This window comes from Oncorhynchus mykiss, chromosome 22 (genome assembly GCF_013265735.2).
Source record: "Oncorhynchus mykiss isolate Arlee chromosome 22, USDA_OmykA_1.1, whole genome shotgun sequence".
Lineage (NCBI taxonomy): Eukaryota > Metazoa > Chordata > Actinopteri > Salmoniformes > Salmonidae > Oncorhynchus > Oncorhynchus mykiss.
In genome coordinates this window covers 14,721,494-14,741,393 of record NC_048586.1, presented here as the reverse complement: position 1 = coordinate 14,741,393, position 19,900 = coordinate 14,721,494, and the positions used below count along the sequence as shown (strand labels likewise).

At 42.3% G+C, this 19,900-nt stretch overlaps 1 protein-coding gene across 1 annotated transcript; it reads left to right on the top strand.

Moving 5' to 3' along the window:
• Nucleotides 1-2,655: 2,655 nt before the first annotated feature.
• On the top strand, nucleotides 2,656-6,086 carry LOC110501449 (cell division cycle-associated protein 7). Its single transcript, XM_021579022.2, has 10 exons — nucleotides 2,656-2,951; nucleotides 3,692-3,835; nucleotides 3,952-4,071; nucleotides 4,187-4,411; nucleotides 4,505-4,579; nucleotides 4,713-4,883; nucleotides 5,048-5,182; nucleotides 5,302-5,451; nucleotides 5,561-5,697; nucleotides 5,803-6,086. The coding sequence occupies exons 1-10, from the start codon at nucleotides 2,931-2,933 to the stop codon at nucleotides 5,831-5,833; spliced, it is 1,209 nt and encodes a 402-aa protein (XP_021434697.2). The 5' UTR covers nucleotides 2,656-2,930; the 3' UTR covers nucleotides 5,834-6,086.
• Nucleotides 6,087-19,900: the final 13,814 nt, after the last annotated feature.

Genomic DNA, 19,900 nt, shown 5'->3' with positions numbered 1-19,900 from the left:
GCCAACAGACAGGATGTGGATGTCCTGAAGATGACCAAGGTGTGATCATAAGCATTACTCCATGCACTGAAAGAGCATCAGGACTTAAAAACAGTCCCTTGTTCATTACATTTATTTGTTGAATTTTTTTTTAGGATCGTTGCTTTTTGCTAAATGTTATGACGTTAAAAATCCCTTTCTGTATCTTCAGATGAGTTGAATTATTCCTTACATGAATGGCATTGGTATTGAAGTAGCTAACATGTATGACGATTAATAACCAACATCAAACTATTTCCTTGCAGCCTCCATTTGTGATGGACAAATGGGTAGTTGGACTATGGGAGAATGAGGTTGTTGACTGCATTGTAAATTATGAGGTGAGTCAGCCCAAACACTGCTATAGGAGCAGGGCCCTAGGGCACCTACCTCCAGGGGGTCCACAAAAGGGAGAGAGGGAACTCTCTGGGAACTGTGGGAGGATCTTGGAGGGTTGGTGGCCTGGTGGTTGGGAGCTTGGGACAGTGGCCGATAGGTCGCTGGTTCGGGTCACCGTTGTGAGACCTGTCGACGTTGACCCTGGTTGCTCCTGTGTGTCACTCTGGATGGGAGTCTGTTACATGACTGAATGTATTGTAAATGTTGAGCGGCTTCACTGCATGTAGATTGTATGTTTTAATATTCAATAAACAGTTTAATAAATAATACAAATACATAAAACATTTGCAGTTGTATAGCTTCTCTCATGCTATTTTACACATTTTGCAATGAGGTTGAGAGAAAAGTTTGATGTTTTAAAGCTAATTTCCTGCAATTCTATACATTTTGCCATGGGGCAGAGAGAAAAATGTGCAGCTTTAAAGCTAATCTCATGCTATCCTACACATTTGCCATGAGGCTGATAGAACATTTTCTCATTTTTAAACAACATTTCCGCAATTCTACACATTTTGTCATGGCTTCACCTGTACTGTGTGGTGTGCCTTTAAAAATGTAATACATTGAACATTCAATTTGACATGTAGCTAGATGTGTTCAATGTTTAAAATCCCCTACAGTGATCGTTGTGTCCCTATACTAGAACGATGTGAGATCACCCAGGTGTACGAGACATAGCCATGCAGTGAGGTGGAACCCCACCGGTGGACGAGATGAGATCACGACTGTGGAGCTGAAACCCCAGAAGCAGATCAAACTCAAAAGGTCACTTTTTATGGTGTTTTGGATGCAGTTGTTATTGACAAATGATCCATTTAGAGCTGTCTTAAATACAGAATGCACAAAATGTATGCACACATCTATGTAGCCAACCCTACCAGTGGATGTTCTTTCTGCTTCCAGATGTGGATCCCAGATGGTTGTACAACCTGAGACAGAGGCAGCTGAAGAGCCAGTCAGCAGCACAGCAGCATGGTGCCCAGACCCCCACCGGAGGCTCAGAAACCCGCACCCTGTCTCAGTTCCTGTCTGCATATGGAGCTCAGGCCTCTTCCTACGCTGCAGCAGTGCGGAGGTCTCCCAACAGCCCCCTCTCTCCCTGGTGCTCCCGCAGCTCGTCCCCTACCGCAGGCCTGTCCGCCATGCTCTCCCCCCTCTACCTGGGGTCAAAGGGCAGCAGCCCCTCCAGCACCACCTCAGAGAGTCCCTTGGAGCGCGAACGCCTGCTCAGTGCCGGGGAAGTGCAAGGTTACCACAGGCACAGAAGCTACATTGACAACTCATTGAGTGCAACAAGGGGCCACAACAGAGACACGTGGTCCCATACAAGGGGCAACTTCACACAGAATAAGTCAAGCAGAACCTCACAGCAAATGGGGAGGCCCCGGACCAATAATTACAGTGTAGCAGGTCAGAACCGAGCCAGGGTGATACCGGGCATATCGGCGGTGGTGGAAAACCTCAGTACAGAGCAAGATGGAGCTAAAGTCAGTGAGGGGGGATGGATCAAAGTGGAGCGCCAAAAAAGGTTACCTAGACAGGACAATAAACAGGCCAGAGGAAGACAGAGGAGAGGGTGTAGAGGTGGCCGTGGTGTTTGAAAGTGTTAACATCTCTTAACAGACTGGACATCAAGTTTCCTTTGAACATTAACCTTCACAAAACTTCTATATATACACATTTTCTCTCTGGGGGGGATCTTTATATGTTATTTGAGCTAGGGAGAATTGTGTTTAAGGGAATGCACCCAATTCAGTCTTTTAAGGCAGATTTCTGAAATGTACTGTACGCACTCAAATATTTTGGGGATTTAGCATCTACATATCATTTGTAGTTGTATATTGTGAACTATTGTACATAAGCCTATTGTAAATTGTATAGCCTACATTGTCCTAATCTTTTTATATATGAGATATACTGTATAGCTAGATAATTATTTTACTACAATAAAAAAAAAGTTAATCTACCTATGGATTTATAAATGAAATAGATTTTTTTTTTTTTATTGTCTATAACTATATGTTGGGTAAAAAAAAAGATAAACATTACATTAAAGTTCAAAGTATTATTTCATTAAGCAAGGACGCGACGACAACACCAGATGGAAAGGACGCGGGAGTTTTTCTATAAACCCGCCCATTTAGGCAAATGTAGACCTTGGGATATCGCGCCACTGCTTAGTACTTGAAAGGTTAGATGTTGGTGGATCCGTATATGACATAATGTTTTAAGAAATGTGCACAAAAATAAAGGTGTCCACCAGCAGTATTTTCTAAAGACTTTTTTCAAATTTTATGTGGCGTATATTTGTGGATTATATTTTTCTTTTAGACCGTCTTTTGAAACAAAAGTTTATACACCTTTCAGGACACTTTACTGGCGCGGGAAATTTCTCAGCCAACATCTGCTAGTCCGAATTTTGGTGGGGTTTCTCTGTATTCATAAAAGGACTGGAGAAACGTGTACTTGAGTTTTGACTGAATTTCTTTGTAGAAAACTTTATAGAAAACAAAATGCGTCCATCTGGCTCTAAGGTAATGAATGTTTCTTAGAGTATAATATATTTATCTTAATATATCAAACAATAACAGGGTAATTTATTTATCTGATTGTATAGCTGCAGAGAATGTAATACTAAGTAGCTAGCAAAAATTCTGCTGTGGTAAACTTAACGTTTGGCTCTATTTTCTTGCTCACATTTTAGTAAACCTGTTGCCTTCGTTACTTTAAGCAAAAGCTGCTACAGACAGCCTAGATATTATTGGAGTTGCAATGCAATCATTGCTTTGCTTCAAATCCAGTATCCTAAGGCTTAACGTTACCTAGTTACCATGTAGTTACCATGCAGTGGCTACTATCTAACAGTAGTTATACCACATAGTTTTGGCTACACAGATTTTAGATTTTATCCTGGCAAAAGTTGCCATTTAAAATGTCGTTTTTGGCCACCATCACAGTAAGTAAATCGTACTTGTCTAATCACACTCCTTTGTATAGCCACCTAACGTTAACTAGCTAGCTTCAATTACCTTGTAAATTATACATTTGTATCAATGTAGCCTTGATATGGCTTAACTATGCTAGCTTCCGTTGTTGAATCTTGCAGCCACATCTCTATCACCGTAGGTATTGCTGCTTCTCTCCTTGTCCAGAAGGGCGGCAGTGTGCAGGCAGTTTCTAAAACTACTAGTACTCACATTGTTCACGTATCTATTGTCTGAGCTTCCAGTCGATCCATTCAATTTTTCCTGACTTGCTCATCTTGTCTCTCCAGCGTCAGCAGGCCCCCCAGCCTCCCTCCACCAGGATGGGTTTGCGGAGTTTCCGTAATGTACCTCTGGTGCCCATGGAGACATCCTCTTCTTCATCAGATGACAGTTGTGACAGCTTTGGCTCTGACGGTGGCTTTGCTAACACGGTAAGGCAAATAGCCACATTTCACCCCGATTACAATCAGTGTTTGACCATATTCACTCATCAAATTAGTTATTTGTTGATGAAGCTAACTGAAGGTTGTGCTTTCACTTTCCACAGAAAAGTAGCTTCAGAGAAGCTAAGAAGGTGGCGGAGAGAGCCAAGGTGTTTGAGGCCAGCTCGGAGGGAGAGTCTCTCAGTGGGTTTGAGAATGCCTTCAGCAGTGAAATGAGTGCCATGGTGTGTTTTTTTGTATTGATATTACGAGCTTAATGTTACTATGCAATGGTGGCTACTATACACACTAAAACACATTTCAGAATGTGTGCTCAGACAAATGCACTGTGTACTTCAGAGAGTGGACTCTGACTCTGAGGAGTCGGTGACGCCGCGGAAGAGGGGCCGCCGGTCACAAACTCTGAAAGTGGCCATGAAATTCCCCACCAGGCGGGCCAGCCAGAAGAAGAGTTTTGCAGCAGAGCCCCCTAAACAGCCCAAAGTCGCTCCCAAACAGACCACTGGGGAGGGAGACAACTTCATGGACAAGAGAGCGCTTAACATCCGGGAGAACAAAGCCATGGTACGACACAATCATTCAGAGAAGTCGTTGTGGCTGTAGCTTGCCGAGGGACATTTGAGTGCTAATTACGTTATGTCCGTTTATTTTGTTTAGCTTGCAAAGCTGATGGCAGAACTCGACAAAATACCTGGCTTCCCTAGAAGAACGTCCCTGCCCATGATGAATGCGGTGAGTGAGACTAGATGGAGGATATGGCTGTCCTATAAAACACGTATTCGGGAAAGATTTTAGTAGTGATGAAATATGCTACAACGATTTACATTTTTGGGCTGTAGTTAATGCGTGCTTGTTTCTTCTGTAGCCCTGTCGCACCACTCGCCGGTCTCAGGGAGCCCCTGGACCCCGCAGGAGGAACCCTGAGCGTACCTCTCGGCCCCACACTCGCTCCCGCTCCCTGGTGGACGGCCCCCCATCAGAGGAGGAAGAGGAGGACAAATTCAGCCTGGTGCGCAGGAGCTGCTACTACGAGGAGGTGAGTGACGCCCACACCCTCGTTGACCTCGGCGTTCGTTTGGTAACGTCAAGTAAAGCGTCATTTTTTTTTTCTCCCACCGTTTCCTGATCTGTCCTTTCAGAAATGGTGAATACCGAACTCCGGGAATTGTCAGTTTGGTTAATACATTTGTGTGTTTACAGAAAGCGCCCCGTCGGCGCAGCTACAACGGGGTGCAGGCCTTTCCTCATGTGGTGCGGCCTGTGAAGGACATCACCCAGAGGGAGCTGGATCTGATCGCAGACAACGTGCGGGAGAAGGTCTACAACAGCTCCACTGTAAGTTCCCGTTCTCCTACAGTGGTTCTCAAACGGCTGTCTTCAGAGTTAGATTTCTGTTAAGTCACGTTCATACAGCCACGTTCACCAAATTCACCCCTCTAATGTTCTTGCTGTAGGGGTCCACTTGCCATCAGTGCCGGCAGAAAACGGTCGACACCAAGACCAACTGCCGTAACCCAGAGTGTGTGGGGGTGAGGGGTCAATTCTGTGGCCCGTGTCTCCGTAACCGCTACGGAGAGGAGGTCCGAGATGCCCTGCTGGATCCTGTAAGTGCTGCACTCTTCCTATCCGAGCCCTCAAGACAGTCCATCTGATTATTTGAGTGTTTTGTCAAGAGAATGCCGCCTTGGTTGACATCGCCCTGATCTCTTGCAGGAGTGGGAGTGTCCGTCGTGCAGAGGGATCTGCAACTGCAGCTTCTGTAGAGCCAGAGAGGGTCGCTGTGCCACTGGAGTTCTGGTCTACCTGGCTAAATACCACGGCTACGACAACGTCCATTCTTATCTCAAGAGGTAAAGGCTCTTTCTACTTATGAACTAAAACTTTTGTCTTGCAGTCGTATTAGTACTTTGACTGCTACTGTGTTGGGAATTAAAAATATGTCTGTCTCTCTGCAGTCTGAAGAAGGAAATGGAAGAGAGCCAGTAAACCGTGGAGAATGTAACCGGATTCTGAACCTGACTGACGATGATGTGATGTGGCTTTTATATTCCGTAATGCAAAACAGTAGATTTTTCTATTGCTCCTGATTCTGAAAATGTTTACATTGTTTTAAATGTGTACAGTTTTGCTGTCAATTACGTGAGTGGTACGTTTATACTGTGATGTTTGCCTGTGACATTCACACTTTTAACCTGTAAGTTTGGATAAAAACTATATGTATAAATTGGTTGTCCTCTGTTAATTGTACTTGAGTCGTCCATTTCTTTGTATAAGAAAATTAGCTTTAAACTTCAAGGTTTATTTGCTGATTTTAATAAGTCTCAGCTAGAATGGGAGTGTTCGTCTGTTTGTGCTAACATTCCACAATGTTTGGCATATGACACGGAGTACAAGGAGTGGAATGTTGGCGGCAAACAGGTCTGGATTTCAGGCTAACTAAGCTGTTGGATATGTTCTCTCTTCCCAATGTCACGTGGTTACTTTTCACTGCTCAGTGGTCCACCAGTGTACCCCTGAGGTGGTGAGGGCTATTTCCTCCTGAGCAGAGACAAACTGATATACTACAGGGCCTGGTTAAATCCTTCATTAGATAACTGTCACTAATGGTGTGGAAACAATTAGCAGTCTGTAATGGGAATCTCAAACCTGTAAATCATTTGTCCTGTTTTATCTCTTTGTTGCTCTGGTCTTTTTCTCCTTTCATTTCCCAACGATGTTTTACAGTGCAAATGGTAATGTTTTCAGGTGTCACTTGAGTGGCAATGGGGTTATTGCCGGTATTTTCTGTTCAGTGTGTGTGTGGTACTACACAGGAAATCTTGGGTGGTTCGTTGCTATTAAGCCTTTTGAGAATGTACTTAATTTTCCTGTGAACATGCTCTCATTGACACTGACACCTTTTGAGATTAGTCCACACGCGTTTTTGCTAGTTTGGTAGGAGACGTTCTCTCTTATTACAAGAGTTGCTACTCTGATTCGGAGTGCACTGCTTTGTTCTCTTTTTGGAAATGTTGCCCTCTTGCCCAGCAGGGTTTAAAGAAAGATGCATGTTCGGTCACAACAGTTTGTAGTAAGTAGTCCATTGCGTTCTGTCATATGCAGTAGAAAATGGCTTTGGCATGCAGTGAGGCTGTAGAAAACATTTGGGAGACCTTCTCACACAAGCGGATCAAGCTTCCAATTTTGTCTGAATGGCATATTAGAAAAGTAGCATTTTTTTTTTTATCTGAAGATGAGCAAAGAAAAGAACAGAGTGCTCTAATTCTGAACTATTCTCCACAAAGCCATTCATTATACAGTGACACTGTTCTTAGGTCCTCATCTCCATTCCTTACAAATTTCCATCACATCAAATGTGTAAAATATGTGTAGAAATATTTTTCTCCCCCAGAAACACATTTTTCAAAATCTATTATTAGCATAATAAAGATGCACTTGAAAATACTGGTATTAAATACCAATGATCATCCACTTTGGGGGTGATGAATATTTAGGGAAATAATTGTTTACGACGCTCAAGCATTGAGCTGATCTGGTAATCAGGCTATGAAATACAATATTTATTCATTAGAGCGGATTTAATGAGGCCTTGCGGCGCTAATTATGAAAACCAGTGTAGCAGTAAATGAGTAGCGCACGGTGGCGGGCTGTCGGGTACCTGTAAGGAGGGAAATGGGGGTTGAAGTGCCCTGAGTGCCATGCAACACTGAGCAACACAGAGCCACAGCCCTTCCCTGGGCCTGTCAGTCCAGCCCCCAGCACTACATCACTGGACCTGGAGACAGCACACAGATGGGCCCTCAGCCCACTATGCCTTGTTCTGCTTAGGCTGGAGGAATCAGAGCGGTAATGATGACAACCTTGTTACATTAATAGCGATAGTGATATGTGGTGGTTGAACTGTGAGCAGTGGTGCTGGGAGTAACTTTATAGAGAATCATCACGCAGCTTTTCAGATTACATAGAATGAGTTCGCATGCTGGGCTTTTTTCCGTTGTTTGATTGATTGATATTTTCATTATGGCTGCAGGGTTGCGAAATTGCTGTTAATTTCCTAGTGTCCTGTAGGTTTCTAGTGATTGTTGTGTAGTCAGAGGAAGAACAGCTGACGAAATGGAACACACGGGGCATTATCGCAATGGGATCTGTAGGTCAAAATCAACAGATTAATTACAATGTAGAATACATCTGTCAGGCCTCCGCAATAAACACCCCTTTTCAGCTCGGTGCCTAATAACTAGATTGACATTCGTTCTATGTTAGGAGCTACAGTAAGGCCTGGGTCACACAAGCACAACAGTAAAGCCAGAAGAGTACATTAAGGGGGGCAAAGATATCCTCAGTACTATTTTCTGTGATTTCTTTAGCAGGCAGACGGGAGTTTCTAGACAATAATATTCCTTCCCCCCCCCCCCCTGACCACCGTGTCCTGTAAAGTGGAGCGAGAGTCTGCTGCTGTTGAGTCACAGCGGCGAATGACTCCGGGTGTCTGGAGGCTTATGACGTGTTTCTTACCTCCGGCTCCAGAATGTGCGCTGATAGAAAAAACCGTTTGGTCCAGGTGTCACAGGGAAATTATCAAAGAAAAAAAAGCTGCCTGCTCCATCTTGGAGGAAATTGCAAACACACCTTTAACAAAGGAAGGCATAAGTGCATTCGCTGCCGCCTTCAAAGGGAGCGTGATAAGATGACATTATAAATAGACAATTCTTCACAGAGGGGGAAAAACACATCAGGCAGCTAAACAATTGTGTTATTTCTGCTTCCTTAAAGCTAACTTGTTGTTTACCCATGGAGCATTTAAAGCAAATGTTCAATGTCACGAATAGTGCCATTTGGATATGTCTGATATAAGCGATGCATCTATAAGGAAATTTCTGATGAGTGACAAGGCTGTCCATCTCACAGCTAGGCTATATTACTATATACTACACTCACCTTTGACCCTCTCCTCACCAAAGCCACCCTAGCAGCTCTATCTGTGATCGCACATGTAACACAAATGATCCTTGGATGTCATTGCTCCACATTCTTAACCCTACATACCTGCTTTTTCGTTTCTTTTTCAGTTTAGACAGACATAGCATGGCTTCTCACACCATCGCCGGGTTTCGACTGTTTGATTTCTATCGATTCACCTCATCTGATGGAAGTTACCCAATACATTGTTCCCTTCACTTCCTAAAGGGGGAGCTCTAATGCAGGCAACTCTGGAGACAGCCTGACATCGTCAGACGGCTTCAACTTTCAGTGACTCTTCCACAGAGTTGGTGGAGGAACAAGCATCTTACCATTGAGTTTGTGGTAATGATTTTACCTGCAAGTACAGACAAATTACAGATTCATTTGTCTTTAGTCAATGAAAGAAAACACTTTCACGGAGGTGTCGCCAATCCATGTTTTGTCGGCCATGTACATAGCAAAGTGTATTCCATACTGATTCATTTAGACAACCGTTTAATTGCTATAGCTTATACCCTCAATACACAATGGAATAGAGCTGAGGAGGAGAATGACTAGTCTGGGGTGTTTGTCCCTCACGGTCTGTCATCCTGGTGAGGGCTTCATATAGACAAACGGGCTATAGCCAGGGCCCGAGAGAATGTGATGACATTGTCAGTGTTCCCATTAAATTCTTGAGGAGCAATAGGGCGATAATGGAAGTCCAGCCTGCCACTATGACCTGGCAGAGGGTGGGGCTAATTATGATGCGGGGGAAGTGCAGGGCCGTAATGTGTAAATCTAATCTTACCTTAAGTGAGAACTGGTACATTTGATTGATTTTATTGAGATCATATAATATGAAGAGGAGCTTACAGCCATGAGTTTGTGGTGCTCATGTGCTTCATTAATTTTTACTTCATTAACTCTCTCCTCTAGAGCCGGCAACACAATTCATTGCTGGTCATGAATCCAGAGCACAGGCAAATGGACAGCAGCGTTAGACACAGACAACAGTGCAATGGATACACTGACTAACAGTGCATTTTCACATAACACGATAGGGGCGATGAAACAATGGAGCCCCGTTCATTTTCAATAGAAGGGAAGGGTGCGGGGGACCTTTCGGGTGATGGGAGCGTAAACAGGGCGGGACCAAAGTTGGGGAAAGTGCAACTTTATGTAAATACTCTGCGATATCGCAACGCTATTGACCAATCGAAGCTCACTATAGCTTCCAGACCGTACTGCATTGGCTGTGATACCTAGAACTCCCTAGCCTGCTTGCTAGCATGCGAGCACCAACATGAGGGCGAAGCTAGAGCGGCTATCCGAATGATCGTGTTATGTGGAAATCCCCTCTAAGCGTGGATTCAATCCGTATTGCGGAAGTAATGCGGAGGATCCGCGTTAAAATGTAAAGGTCATTTCCAATCGAGTTGACATATACAGCTTTTACCCTGAACGCAGTCTCCGCAAACACGGGAACATTTCCTTTAAATTTCAACCCTGCTTTAACGTGGCTCTTCCACGATACCGATTAAATCCAGCTCACAGTCCAATCAAAACACAAACACGTGTAAAATACAGAACCTCAGAGGCATTTTGTATTTCTGCCTTGCTTGCACTACAATTCATCCATGTCTTCGCATTCGGAAAACATGTCCGAAAAACAAAGCCTTCTTTACTCTAGGTCGTCAAAGAAACCATTTTCTATTCAACTGTAGAAATGATATGATGCCTCTAGGTTATTTTGGAGGCTACTTGGAGGTTTTTGAATAACTTTCTTTAAACTTTCACTGAATGTCTCAAGACTTTTAATAACACTGCGAGCTTATTATGGGTTATTCATGCAAAAAAACATTGTTTTATTGTGACGCGGCATTAGTGAGAGTTGAACCTATAATCTGTTGTCCTCTATCCATTGAATTAGTCCTTTTTGCCACCAGGATGCAGCCAACGTGCCAATGTTTTTTTTTTTTACGCATACAAAGCTGTTCATTTTAGTCTATTTAAACAGACCCCATCGCGAAGGAAACAAGCACAAGATCACACCTGAACATACTTAGACAAGATAAGAGGACAGAGCGCATTTAGTTGATGCTGAGAACAGAATGTATATGTTTTTTAAATAACATTCTAAAGCTGTGTTTTTTTAAAGAAAGTTTCCTTATTGTTGTCGGAACCATTTACAACCACGAGGAAACCTGTAGGAAACGTTTTGCTGAAGTACTGAAATTCCCACAGAAGAACCTTGTTTCTTAACGCTCTCTGAACGATTTGAGAACATTCCCAATGTCAAACCAGTTGGAGCACGTTCTCAGGATCCAAAATTGAAGTGAAATGTAGCCGCGTTTGAACTTTTAGGAAACGTTCTGTTGAAGTAATGAAATTCCAAGAAAATAAAGAATGTTCCAAAGCCAAGTAGCTATCCTGCACCATTCCCAGAAAGTTATGGGAAGGTTGCATGAAAAATAACCATAGGACAACCACTCTCTCACCAAGAGTTAAGAAACATATGGTTCTCAGGACATCATGTGCTAGCTGGGTCTTGTCTTGCCCGAAGAAAAGCAGACCATAAATGACTGAATCACGTATGAACCATCAATCATTCAAGGTTGTGGATGCACGGAGCTGAAAAGACCAAACAAAGTCACGTTTCTTATGAGTTCTCTTTGGTTTACTCAACATCTATTTGACATCCAGCTGTCCCTTTTCCCTGGGCAAGGATTTCAACCATTCTCATGGCATCCCCTCATTTCAATGGACCGTTTGTTTAATATTATAGTCTTAAACCCAGCAATATAAATCAGTCACGAAAGCACCTGTGCACGCTTCTCTGCCCTGTCATATCCACTCTCTCTATTAACCCATGGCGGTTGACTGTACTGGTTTACAGGGGAGAAGAAAGGAGAGAGGGTGTTAGAGAGTGACTTTTAGATCGGTCCATTGTGACCTTGTAGATCAACCAGCAAAGCACTACAACTGGACATGCAAGTCTTTTGAGTCCTGGATCTGATACTTGACCTGGAATATGGTATAATACAGGAGAATGGATGCCTTTTTCCCTGAAGAACATGACACTGGAGAGAATAGTGGGGTGGAGTGGGGGTGGTAAGATGAGCAAATAGAGAGTATTGGCTGTGCCGGGCGTACGGTTGGAGCACTTCTGCAGGGGCAATGCGGCTTCCAAAGTTTCTGCTTTTCAAATTAGCTCTGGAACTGCCGTCCGCCAAGAACGTCATGTGACATGTGTTTGACCACACGCGCCGAAATAATGTTTCTGTCATGGTTGTTAGCCGACTTTCAAGCAATGTTGCCACGATCAGTTGACAAAATAAACAGTGAAAACGTTTGAGGTAGCCACTCTAAAGTAGAATTCATGGGAGAGAAATAAAAGAGCCCTTAAGACAATTAGCACCAGAGACCACTCTATAATCTAAAGATTGTTCTCAACATTTAAAAGCCGCACAGATGGTTTATATAATCGTTGCGAAACAGAATGAACAAACACTCGACTGGATGTGATTTGGTTCCCTCAGTGTGCATTTCCTTTAACATGTCTTTCATTTGTTCCTACGTGTCAGTATTGTTCTGACCCAGCTGGCCTAACAAACCTCCTGTGTCATCATCCCACAGTACACATCCAAGGATTGTTCCCATGAACCAGCGTGAGAGATTTGGTGTTACCAAGCTCTCGAAAACTCTTCTCCGTATGCAAGGGTTTTCAGCCATTACATTGCAGGGTTTTCGTCCACATTTGGCCAGTTGTGGAAAAAGTACCCCATTTTCATACTTGAGTAAAAGTAATTACTCAAGTAAAAGTCACCTAGTAAAATACTACTTGAAGTAGAAGTATTTGGTTTTAAATGTAGTTAAGTATCAAAAGTACAAGTAGAAGTAATTTAAAATGTCAGGGGAACAGTTCAACACTCAGACATAATTTACAAAAAATGTATTTGTTTAGTGAGTCTGCCAGATCAGAGGCAGTAAGGATGACCAGGGATGTTCTCTTGATACCGTAAGAGTGTGAATTAGATAATTTTCCGGTCCTGCTAAGCATTCAAAATGTAATGAGTACTTTTGGGTGTCAGGCAAAATGTATGGAGTAAAAAGTACATGATTTTCTTTAGGAATGTAGTGGAGTAAAAGTAAATGTTGTCACAAATATAAATAGTAAAGTACAGATACCCCAAAAAACTACTTAAGTAGTACTTTAAAGTATTTTTACGGAAGTACTTTACACCACTGCATTTGGCTCTGTGTAAACGACAATTCTGACTCGGTGTTTTAACATTTAGAAAACTCAATAATCATCGCTTTCAAAGCGGTTTTCTAAAAACACATGTTTGTTATGTTTCCGAAACAGTACCACAAGCGATGCATGTTAACTTTCAGACCAAGCGTCAGGGCTCTTAACAAAAAGCCCTCGTAAAGGGAGATTCACCGGCACACATCCATTTGTTTTGTACCACATGCTGCAGCAACAACATAGGGTTTGGCACCATACCAAGGGGCTTTCTCCAACACAAACGTCTAAATAAATGAATAATTCAATTGACATGGTTATACATCCATTAGCCAGTAGCCTATGTCACGGATTCACATATTGACTGTTTAAGCTCCCTAATATAACTTCCTGGAAGCATGATCCCAGAAACATCCCAAAGCTATGATCATTTAAATAATGCATTACATAAAAAAATGAACCCTGTAATTGCAAAATCTGAAATTTAACCCTTGAGCTTGGTTGCTTAACCAAACATGCTTTGGCTGGTTAGGCTTCGTCGCTGAGGAAATGTCTGGCTCACAGATTACATTTGTTCTCTCCAGAGTCAAGAAAGGCAAAAAAAAAACAATTAAGTGTCTGCATCACATTTCACTGTATGCCACTTAACACAGTTTTCACATCATCGGGGCAATTGTCTGCAGAGGGCTATGAGACGACAGTCATTACTTCCCAATGTCTCAGAAAGATGGCATTGTCATTTTCCTGATTTCGAAACGTTTCAATTAAGCTGCAGATGGTGATAATACACATAGAGACTTCTGGTGTTGTCTTTTGTCCTGTCCCTGTCAGGAATAAGGAGGGTAACTGCTGTTGGGCCAGAGGTGGGAGGAATCGCTGGCACCCATTGGGTTTCTCCTCCCAACCTTCCCTTTTCAAAACAAGGTGAGGTTCAAAGAAAGTTTCTCTACAGCAATGATCAAACAGAGTCACATCACTTATGGAGCTGGGTGACGGGGGCCAGTGAATACAGACCAGCTTTAATTGTAGCAGGTCTTACTGCCACTGTCTGTCAATCAAAGCCTTTTGAATTGGGGACAATTTGCTCTGTTCATTCTGTTAAATGATGTATCCAATTAGACGTGGTAGAATTCATGATCTTCAGTCAAGGTTAAATGAAAGCAGTTACTCCTGTCAGTAAGGTGATTAAATGCTGCCTTCATCAAGCACATTTTGTGCAAAATTTTAATTTGGGTCTAAAGCATGAAGCTTTATGAATCATCTTGCAGTCCTGCTATATAAATGCCAAGGCACATTTGCTCTTAATCACCATGTTCATTTTAAATCTTCGCTTTAGTCTCTTTATTAAAAGGAGGCTCAATCCCCAAATTACACATTCAGAGAGGAATTATGGCCAGGTCGACTGATGTTCAAAGACCTCTTTCAACAGCAAAAAGGAATCTTTGACTTGAGTTTATGCCTATAAGTTTACTTACTTGGTAGCAAAAAAGGTTTGATTTTCTTATAAGTCATACCTCAAGGATAATGATTTTCTGAGGTAGGAGCACAGAATATTGGGCAAAATCACAAAAAAGAGGGGGGGGGGGGGGGGGGTTGTAGACTAGTGACAAAAATGAAGAATTACACAATGGGAAGGAAATTAATTTTGCTTCTGTAAGATGAATTGTGTGTGGCGTTATTAATGTGCACATGCACGTTGCGAGTACGTTTTCTGCGTCCCTGTGATGAATGTGATGATGCTGGAGAGGAGCATGATGACTAATGACCAAAGTCATGGGGTCTAGTCTGGTGTCCTCTGGGGGAGAAGGGCCTTGCTCCGAGTTTGGGTGTTTCACACATCCCCATCTCAACATATACCGTGTGAGTATAGCTCTATCTATTCATTATAGTTACGCAGGTAAAGTGTTACCAAACTGAAAAGGGTTAAACGTTGACAAAAATGGGATAGCATGGCTCACCAGATGATACTGATGACAGAGTCTGCGTTCTGTTGAGGTTTGTCTGAAACCACTGAGGTCAGCAGAGATGGATGGTGCTCACCCTTATCTTAGAGAGGGGAATACTATCAACAATATCGATCAACATAAAAAGAGGAAGAGGAGAACAATTCCCCTCCGTGTATTCGGGACAGAAGTTCCACACACTTACTTTGCAATTTCAAGGTAGAGCGGGTCAAACAGAGAAATTAAAAGGCCTAATGGATGCTTCAACACCTCATGCCAATTGGTACAGCAGCTTTATGGGACATTTGACAATGGCCTTACTATCTTTGAGTGATTGCCAAACGCTTGAGATAAGTCTTTCTCGGGGGTCTAACATGAATAAATAAGACTGGATTCCGCGGAGCCTGTGCTCTAGCCACTGCTACCTACCAATCCCAGTGTAGAGACCCTTTAGACTCTAGAAGGGACCAAACAGCAGCAGTTGGTCTCATTTAGACAAGTCTAAGAAAAGTAGAAAATAAATAAAGCCCCCGGCGCTCTCCTTTAATGTATTCAATTAACTGGGGTCCCTCTAGAGAACTCCAGCACACACTTGGATAAAGAGAGAGGATATCGCCTGGAGGTGAATACGGTGAATGCACTCATTCTGAAAACCATGATTGGAAATTTTCCTCAACAGGTTCTTACTTAATTAAACTTCCCTTCATCTGACTTTCTGTCGCTTTCAAAGGAAAATTGGGAGAGGTATATTCAACAGCGGTGAAAAACTTTTTATGCTATCGCATTTTGTTTACAGGGTCATTCAGGAATTGGTAGAGTCTGTAATAATTTCCACCGGTATTGTGTAAGGGAAAGTGAGCTTATATGAACTGTATATAACATTTCCCACCCACTCATAGTCAATTATCAGGTGGAATGAAAGGAATCCTACAGCTTTCACAACTGTGTGTGGGTGAGATAATTACCTGACAGTCATCAGCACATCCATAACAGCAGAATGATATATTCATATGGGAACCATCACTTGTTCTGTCAAGACAAATATGTGCATTGAAAAATCACCAACCCATGGACATACTATGAAATTAAATATGTTGAAAAATAACACCTGAAAGCATAACACAGTCAATGTGCGCTCGGTTAAATGAGATATAATTTTCATTTTTTTGTAATTATCTCAAATATGTCTGGTAAGAATTAATTTAGCATCCCTTTGTACCTTACACTAATTTCCCCTCCAGTCCCATTGTGTTTCAAAGCCCTACAGAATTTGCTATCTATTAAAATGAATCTCTCATTACATCGCCTACATCCACCCTTTGCTACTTCATTTTTTTCCATAACAAATCAACTTAATCAAGCTCATTAAGTGTCATTATTAGCCATTTATTGTTATCTTTCCCAATGCACTCCTGACAGGCATTTCCCGCCCACCCGTGTCCTCCTGACACCGGGGCCCTCGCTTGTCCCCAGCACCTCACACACGCCGCCCGCCACTGCCACGACACCGGCTTTTAATTGGCCCTCATTGTGTTGGGCTCTCATCAGAGAAAATAAATATGACATCGCACAGCTCAGAAAGTTGCCTGTCTACTTCTCACCAAAACTAAACACACTTGATCAAAAAATAACTACCCCTAGAAGAAATACCAGGGCTTTACATCTGTCAACATCCTGTGGAATAAAAACTAACTACCAAACATCAACACCTTCTCTAATATTTTAAATGCTGGAGAATCCGTCGGCAAAACTCTTAAATAGGACCCTTGCATAGTTGCCCCAAGGGCAGTTTGAATTTACGGTTCCTTTTGTGCTTAAAGTGCTGTTGAACACAGCGGATGCTTTTAAATACTGCATGGAGAATGTATTTCCACAGCTGTCAGAATGATGGACAGAGGGGCTGGGAATACCAGTAGCTGCACGCTCCTACCTGCACACAGTAACCCTGCGGGACACACCAGCGTGTGTGGAGCTGGCTGAGGGAGGAGGGAAGTGGGGAGGTGAAGTTAGTAGGAGGTGAGGTTTGCAGGAGTTCTTAAGTTTGTCTCTACTAGGAAACACTTGGTTTCACCGGGATGCTCGTCCCTCATTCATAATAGATGCTAATCTGTTCAGGGCTGACAGATGACAGAGCTTCCTGCCCTTCACCGAATTAGTCCTCAGCTTTACCAAAGGACCCAAAATGCCTGCTAATCACACTAATTTCCCCCCTCATTAATTATTTATTTCCATTGTAACTGAGCTTATATGGGTGATGTTAACTAACGCATCCTGCTGCTCCCAGGTTTCACAGAGATGCATGCACATGCCAACACAAGTTAATAAACTCTCGCTGCATGCCACAGAGTTCACTGTGCTACGGGATGCGAGAGGAGACCTGTGTTTTTCGAACTGAGTGCATTTTTTTTCTCATTGATTATTCCCACTTACACAATTAGGTCACAACACAATGTTAACGAAACAATAGAAAACAATGCAGTCCATGCTCTCTCAAAATGACTCATCTTGGGCTTAACCAACCACTTAGAAATAGTGTACCATATATGCTGTTGTGCCTTTTGTGACAAGCCGTGAGTTTGACTCAACCATGGGAATTAACAGTTTAAGTAGACAACAGACAACCGAGTTCTCCCACATTAACTCAGGATCGCTCAAGCCTTCGCATAGCTGGTGAAAAACTCGGTTGACCATTTAAAAAATAGATACTTCTTCTACAAATCAACATTAGCATGGTGTCCATAACATTATGCATTAAAACTCCCATACACAATACACTGTTCCAGGAGTAAAGATTTCATGAAAACATGTCTATTTTCTAATGTGGGGATTCTACATTATAGAAATGTATGGCTATATTCTTTAAGTTCTGATCCCCTCATCACTGCATGTACTCCCTAATTACATCTACTTAAGCAATTCAGTAGTGAGAAAAAAAAATGGTGTGCCTAATTGCATCACTATCTGGAAGGCAGAAATATGCAGAGCGAAACAACGTATAGCAACGTGAGGGAATTGCTAATTAGACTGATATTTCCTTGGCATTACTAAACAGCACAACCAGACCAAAACAGATAGCAGCATGCTGAAGAGTTTGGGCTCCATATATTATTTCCTGTCAACAAATGAAACTAAGACAAACACAGATGCACAGACAAACACCTCAGGTGGCTAATTGGCTTAGAATCCGGGTTATACTTGGAAGTCTAAAGTATATCCCATCATAATAAGAGTATCAGCGGCAGCTTTAAGCCTACCCAGAGTTCTTCTTCCTGCCAGACATATCAATATAGAATATATATAGATCATTTGTAGGTCACTGTTGTTATCCTCAACGCCAAAGATGAAATATGCAAATAATCTACAGCTATCAAAGGATTACAATGTAACCATAAGATGCTAAACATTTAAATATTCAGGAGCTTGTACAGTACAATATTTCAAAAGCTTACAGTATTTGTCAAAAATCTGGAGACACCCACTTATTTTTACTATTTTCTACATTGTAGAATAATTGTGAAGACAAACTATGACATAACACACAAGGAATCATGTGGTAACCAAACAAAGTGTTAAACAAACCAAAATATATTTTATATTTGAGATTCTTTAAAGTAGCCACCATTTGCCTCGATGACAGCTTTGGCATTCTCTCAACCAGCTTCATGAGGTAATCACCTGGAATGCATTTGTGTTGAAAGCTCAATTGTGTCATTTATTTCCTTCTTAATGTGTTTGAGCCAATCAGTTGTCTTGTGACAAGGTATACGAAGATAGCACTATTTGGTAAAAGACCAAGTCCATATTATGGCAAGCTCAAATAAGCAAAGAGAAACAACAGTCCATCATTACTTTAAGACATGAAGGTCAGTAAATGTGGAACATTTCAAGAACTTTGAAAGATTCTTCAAGTGCAGTTGCAAAAACCATCAAGCGCTATGATGAAACTGGCTCTCATGAGGACCACCACAGGAAAGGAAGACCCAGAGTAACCTCTGCTGCAGAGGATAAGTTCATTGGAGTTACCAGCCTCAGAGATTGCAGCCCAAATAAATGCTTCACAGAGTTCAAGTAACAGACACATCAACATCAACTGTTCAGAGGATACTATGTGAATCAGGCCTTTGTGGTCGAATTGCTGCAAAGAAACAACTACTAAAGGACGCCAATAAGAAGAAGAGACTTGTTTGGGCCAAGAAACACGAGCAATGTACATTAGACCGGTGAAAATCTGTCCTTTGGTCTGATGAGTCCATGTCTTTGTGTAGACGCAGAGTAGGTGAACGGATGATCTCTGCATGTGTGGTTCCCACCGTGCAAGCATGGAGAAGAAGGCGTGATGGTGCTTTGCTGGTGACACTGTCTGTGATTTATTTAGAATTCAAGGCAAATTTAACCAGCATGGCTACCACAGCATTCTGCAGCGATACACCACACATCTGGTTTGCGCTTAGTAGGACTATCATTTGTTTTTCATCAGGACAATGACCCAACACACCTCCAGGCTGTGCAAGGGCTATTTGACCAAGAAGGAGAGTGATGGAGTGCTGCATCAGATGACCTGGCCTCCACAATCACCTGACCTCAACCTAATTGAGATGGTTTGGGATGAGTTGGACCGAAGAGTGAAGAACTACTTCAAGACTGTTGGAAAAGCATTCCAGGTGAAACTGGTTGAGAGAATGCCAAGAGTGTGCAAAGCTGTCAAGACAAACGGTGACTTTATGAAGAATATCAAATATATTTAGACTTCTTTAACACTTTTATTGGTTGCTACATGATTCCATATGTGTTATTTTATAGTGTTGATGTCTTCACTATTATTCTACAATGTAGAAAGTAGTCAAAATAAAGAAAAACCCTTTAATGAGTGGGTCTGTCCAAACTTTTGACTGGTACCCTGTATTAACAAATCAGCCCAGT

What these genes read in the sequence shown, in the direction of transcription:
- LOC110501449 (XM_021579022.2), top strand. Translation starts at nt 2,931, where the DNA reads ATGCGTCCATCTGGCTCTAAG. An exon ending in GGAGCTGCTACTACGAGGAG is followed by an intron (nt 4,884 to 5,047) that starts GTGAGTGACGCC and finishes GTGTGTTTACAG; the next exon opens with AAAGCGCCCCGTCGGCGCAG. An exon ending in AGGTCTACAACAGCTCCACT is followed by an intron (nt 5,183 to 5,301) that starts GTAAGTTCCCGT and finishes TTCTTGCTGTAG; the next exon opens with GGGTCCACTTGCCATCAGTG.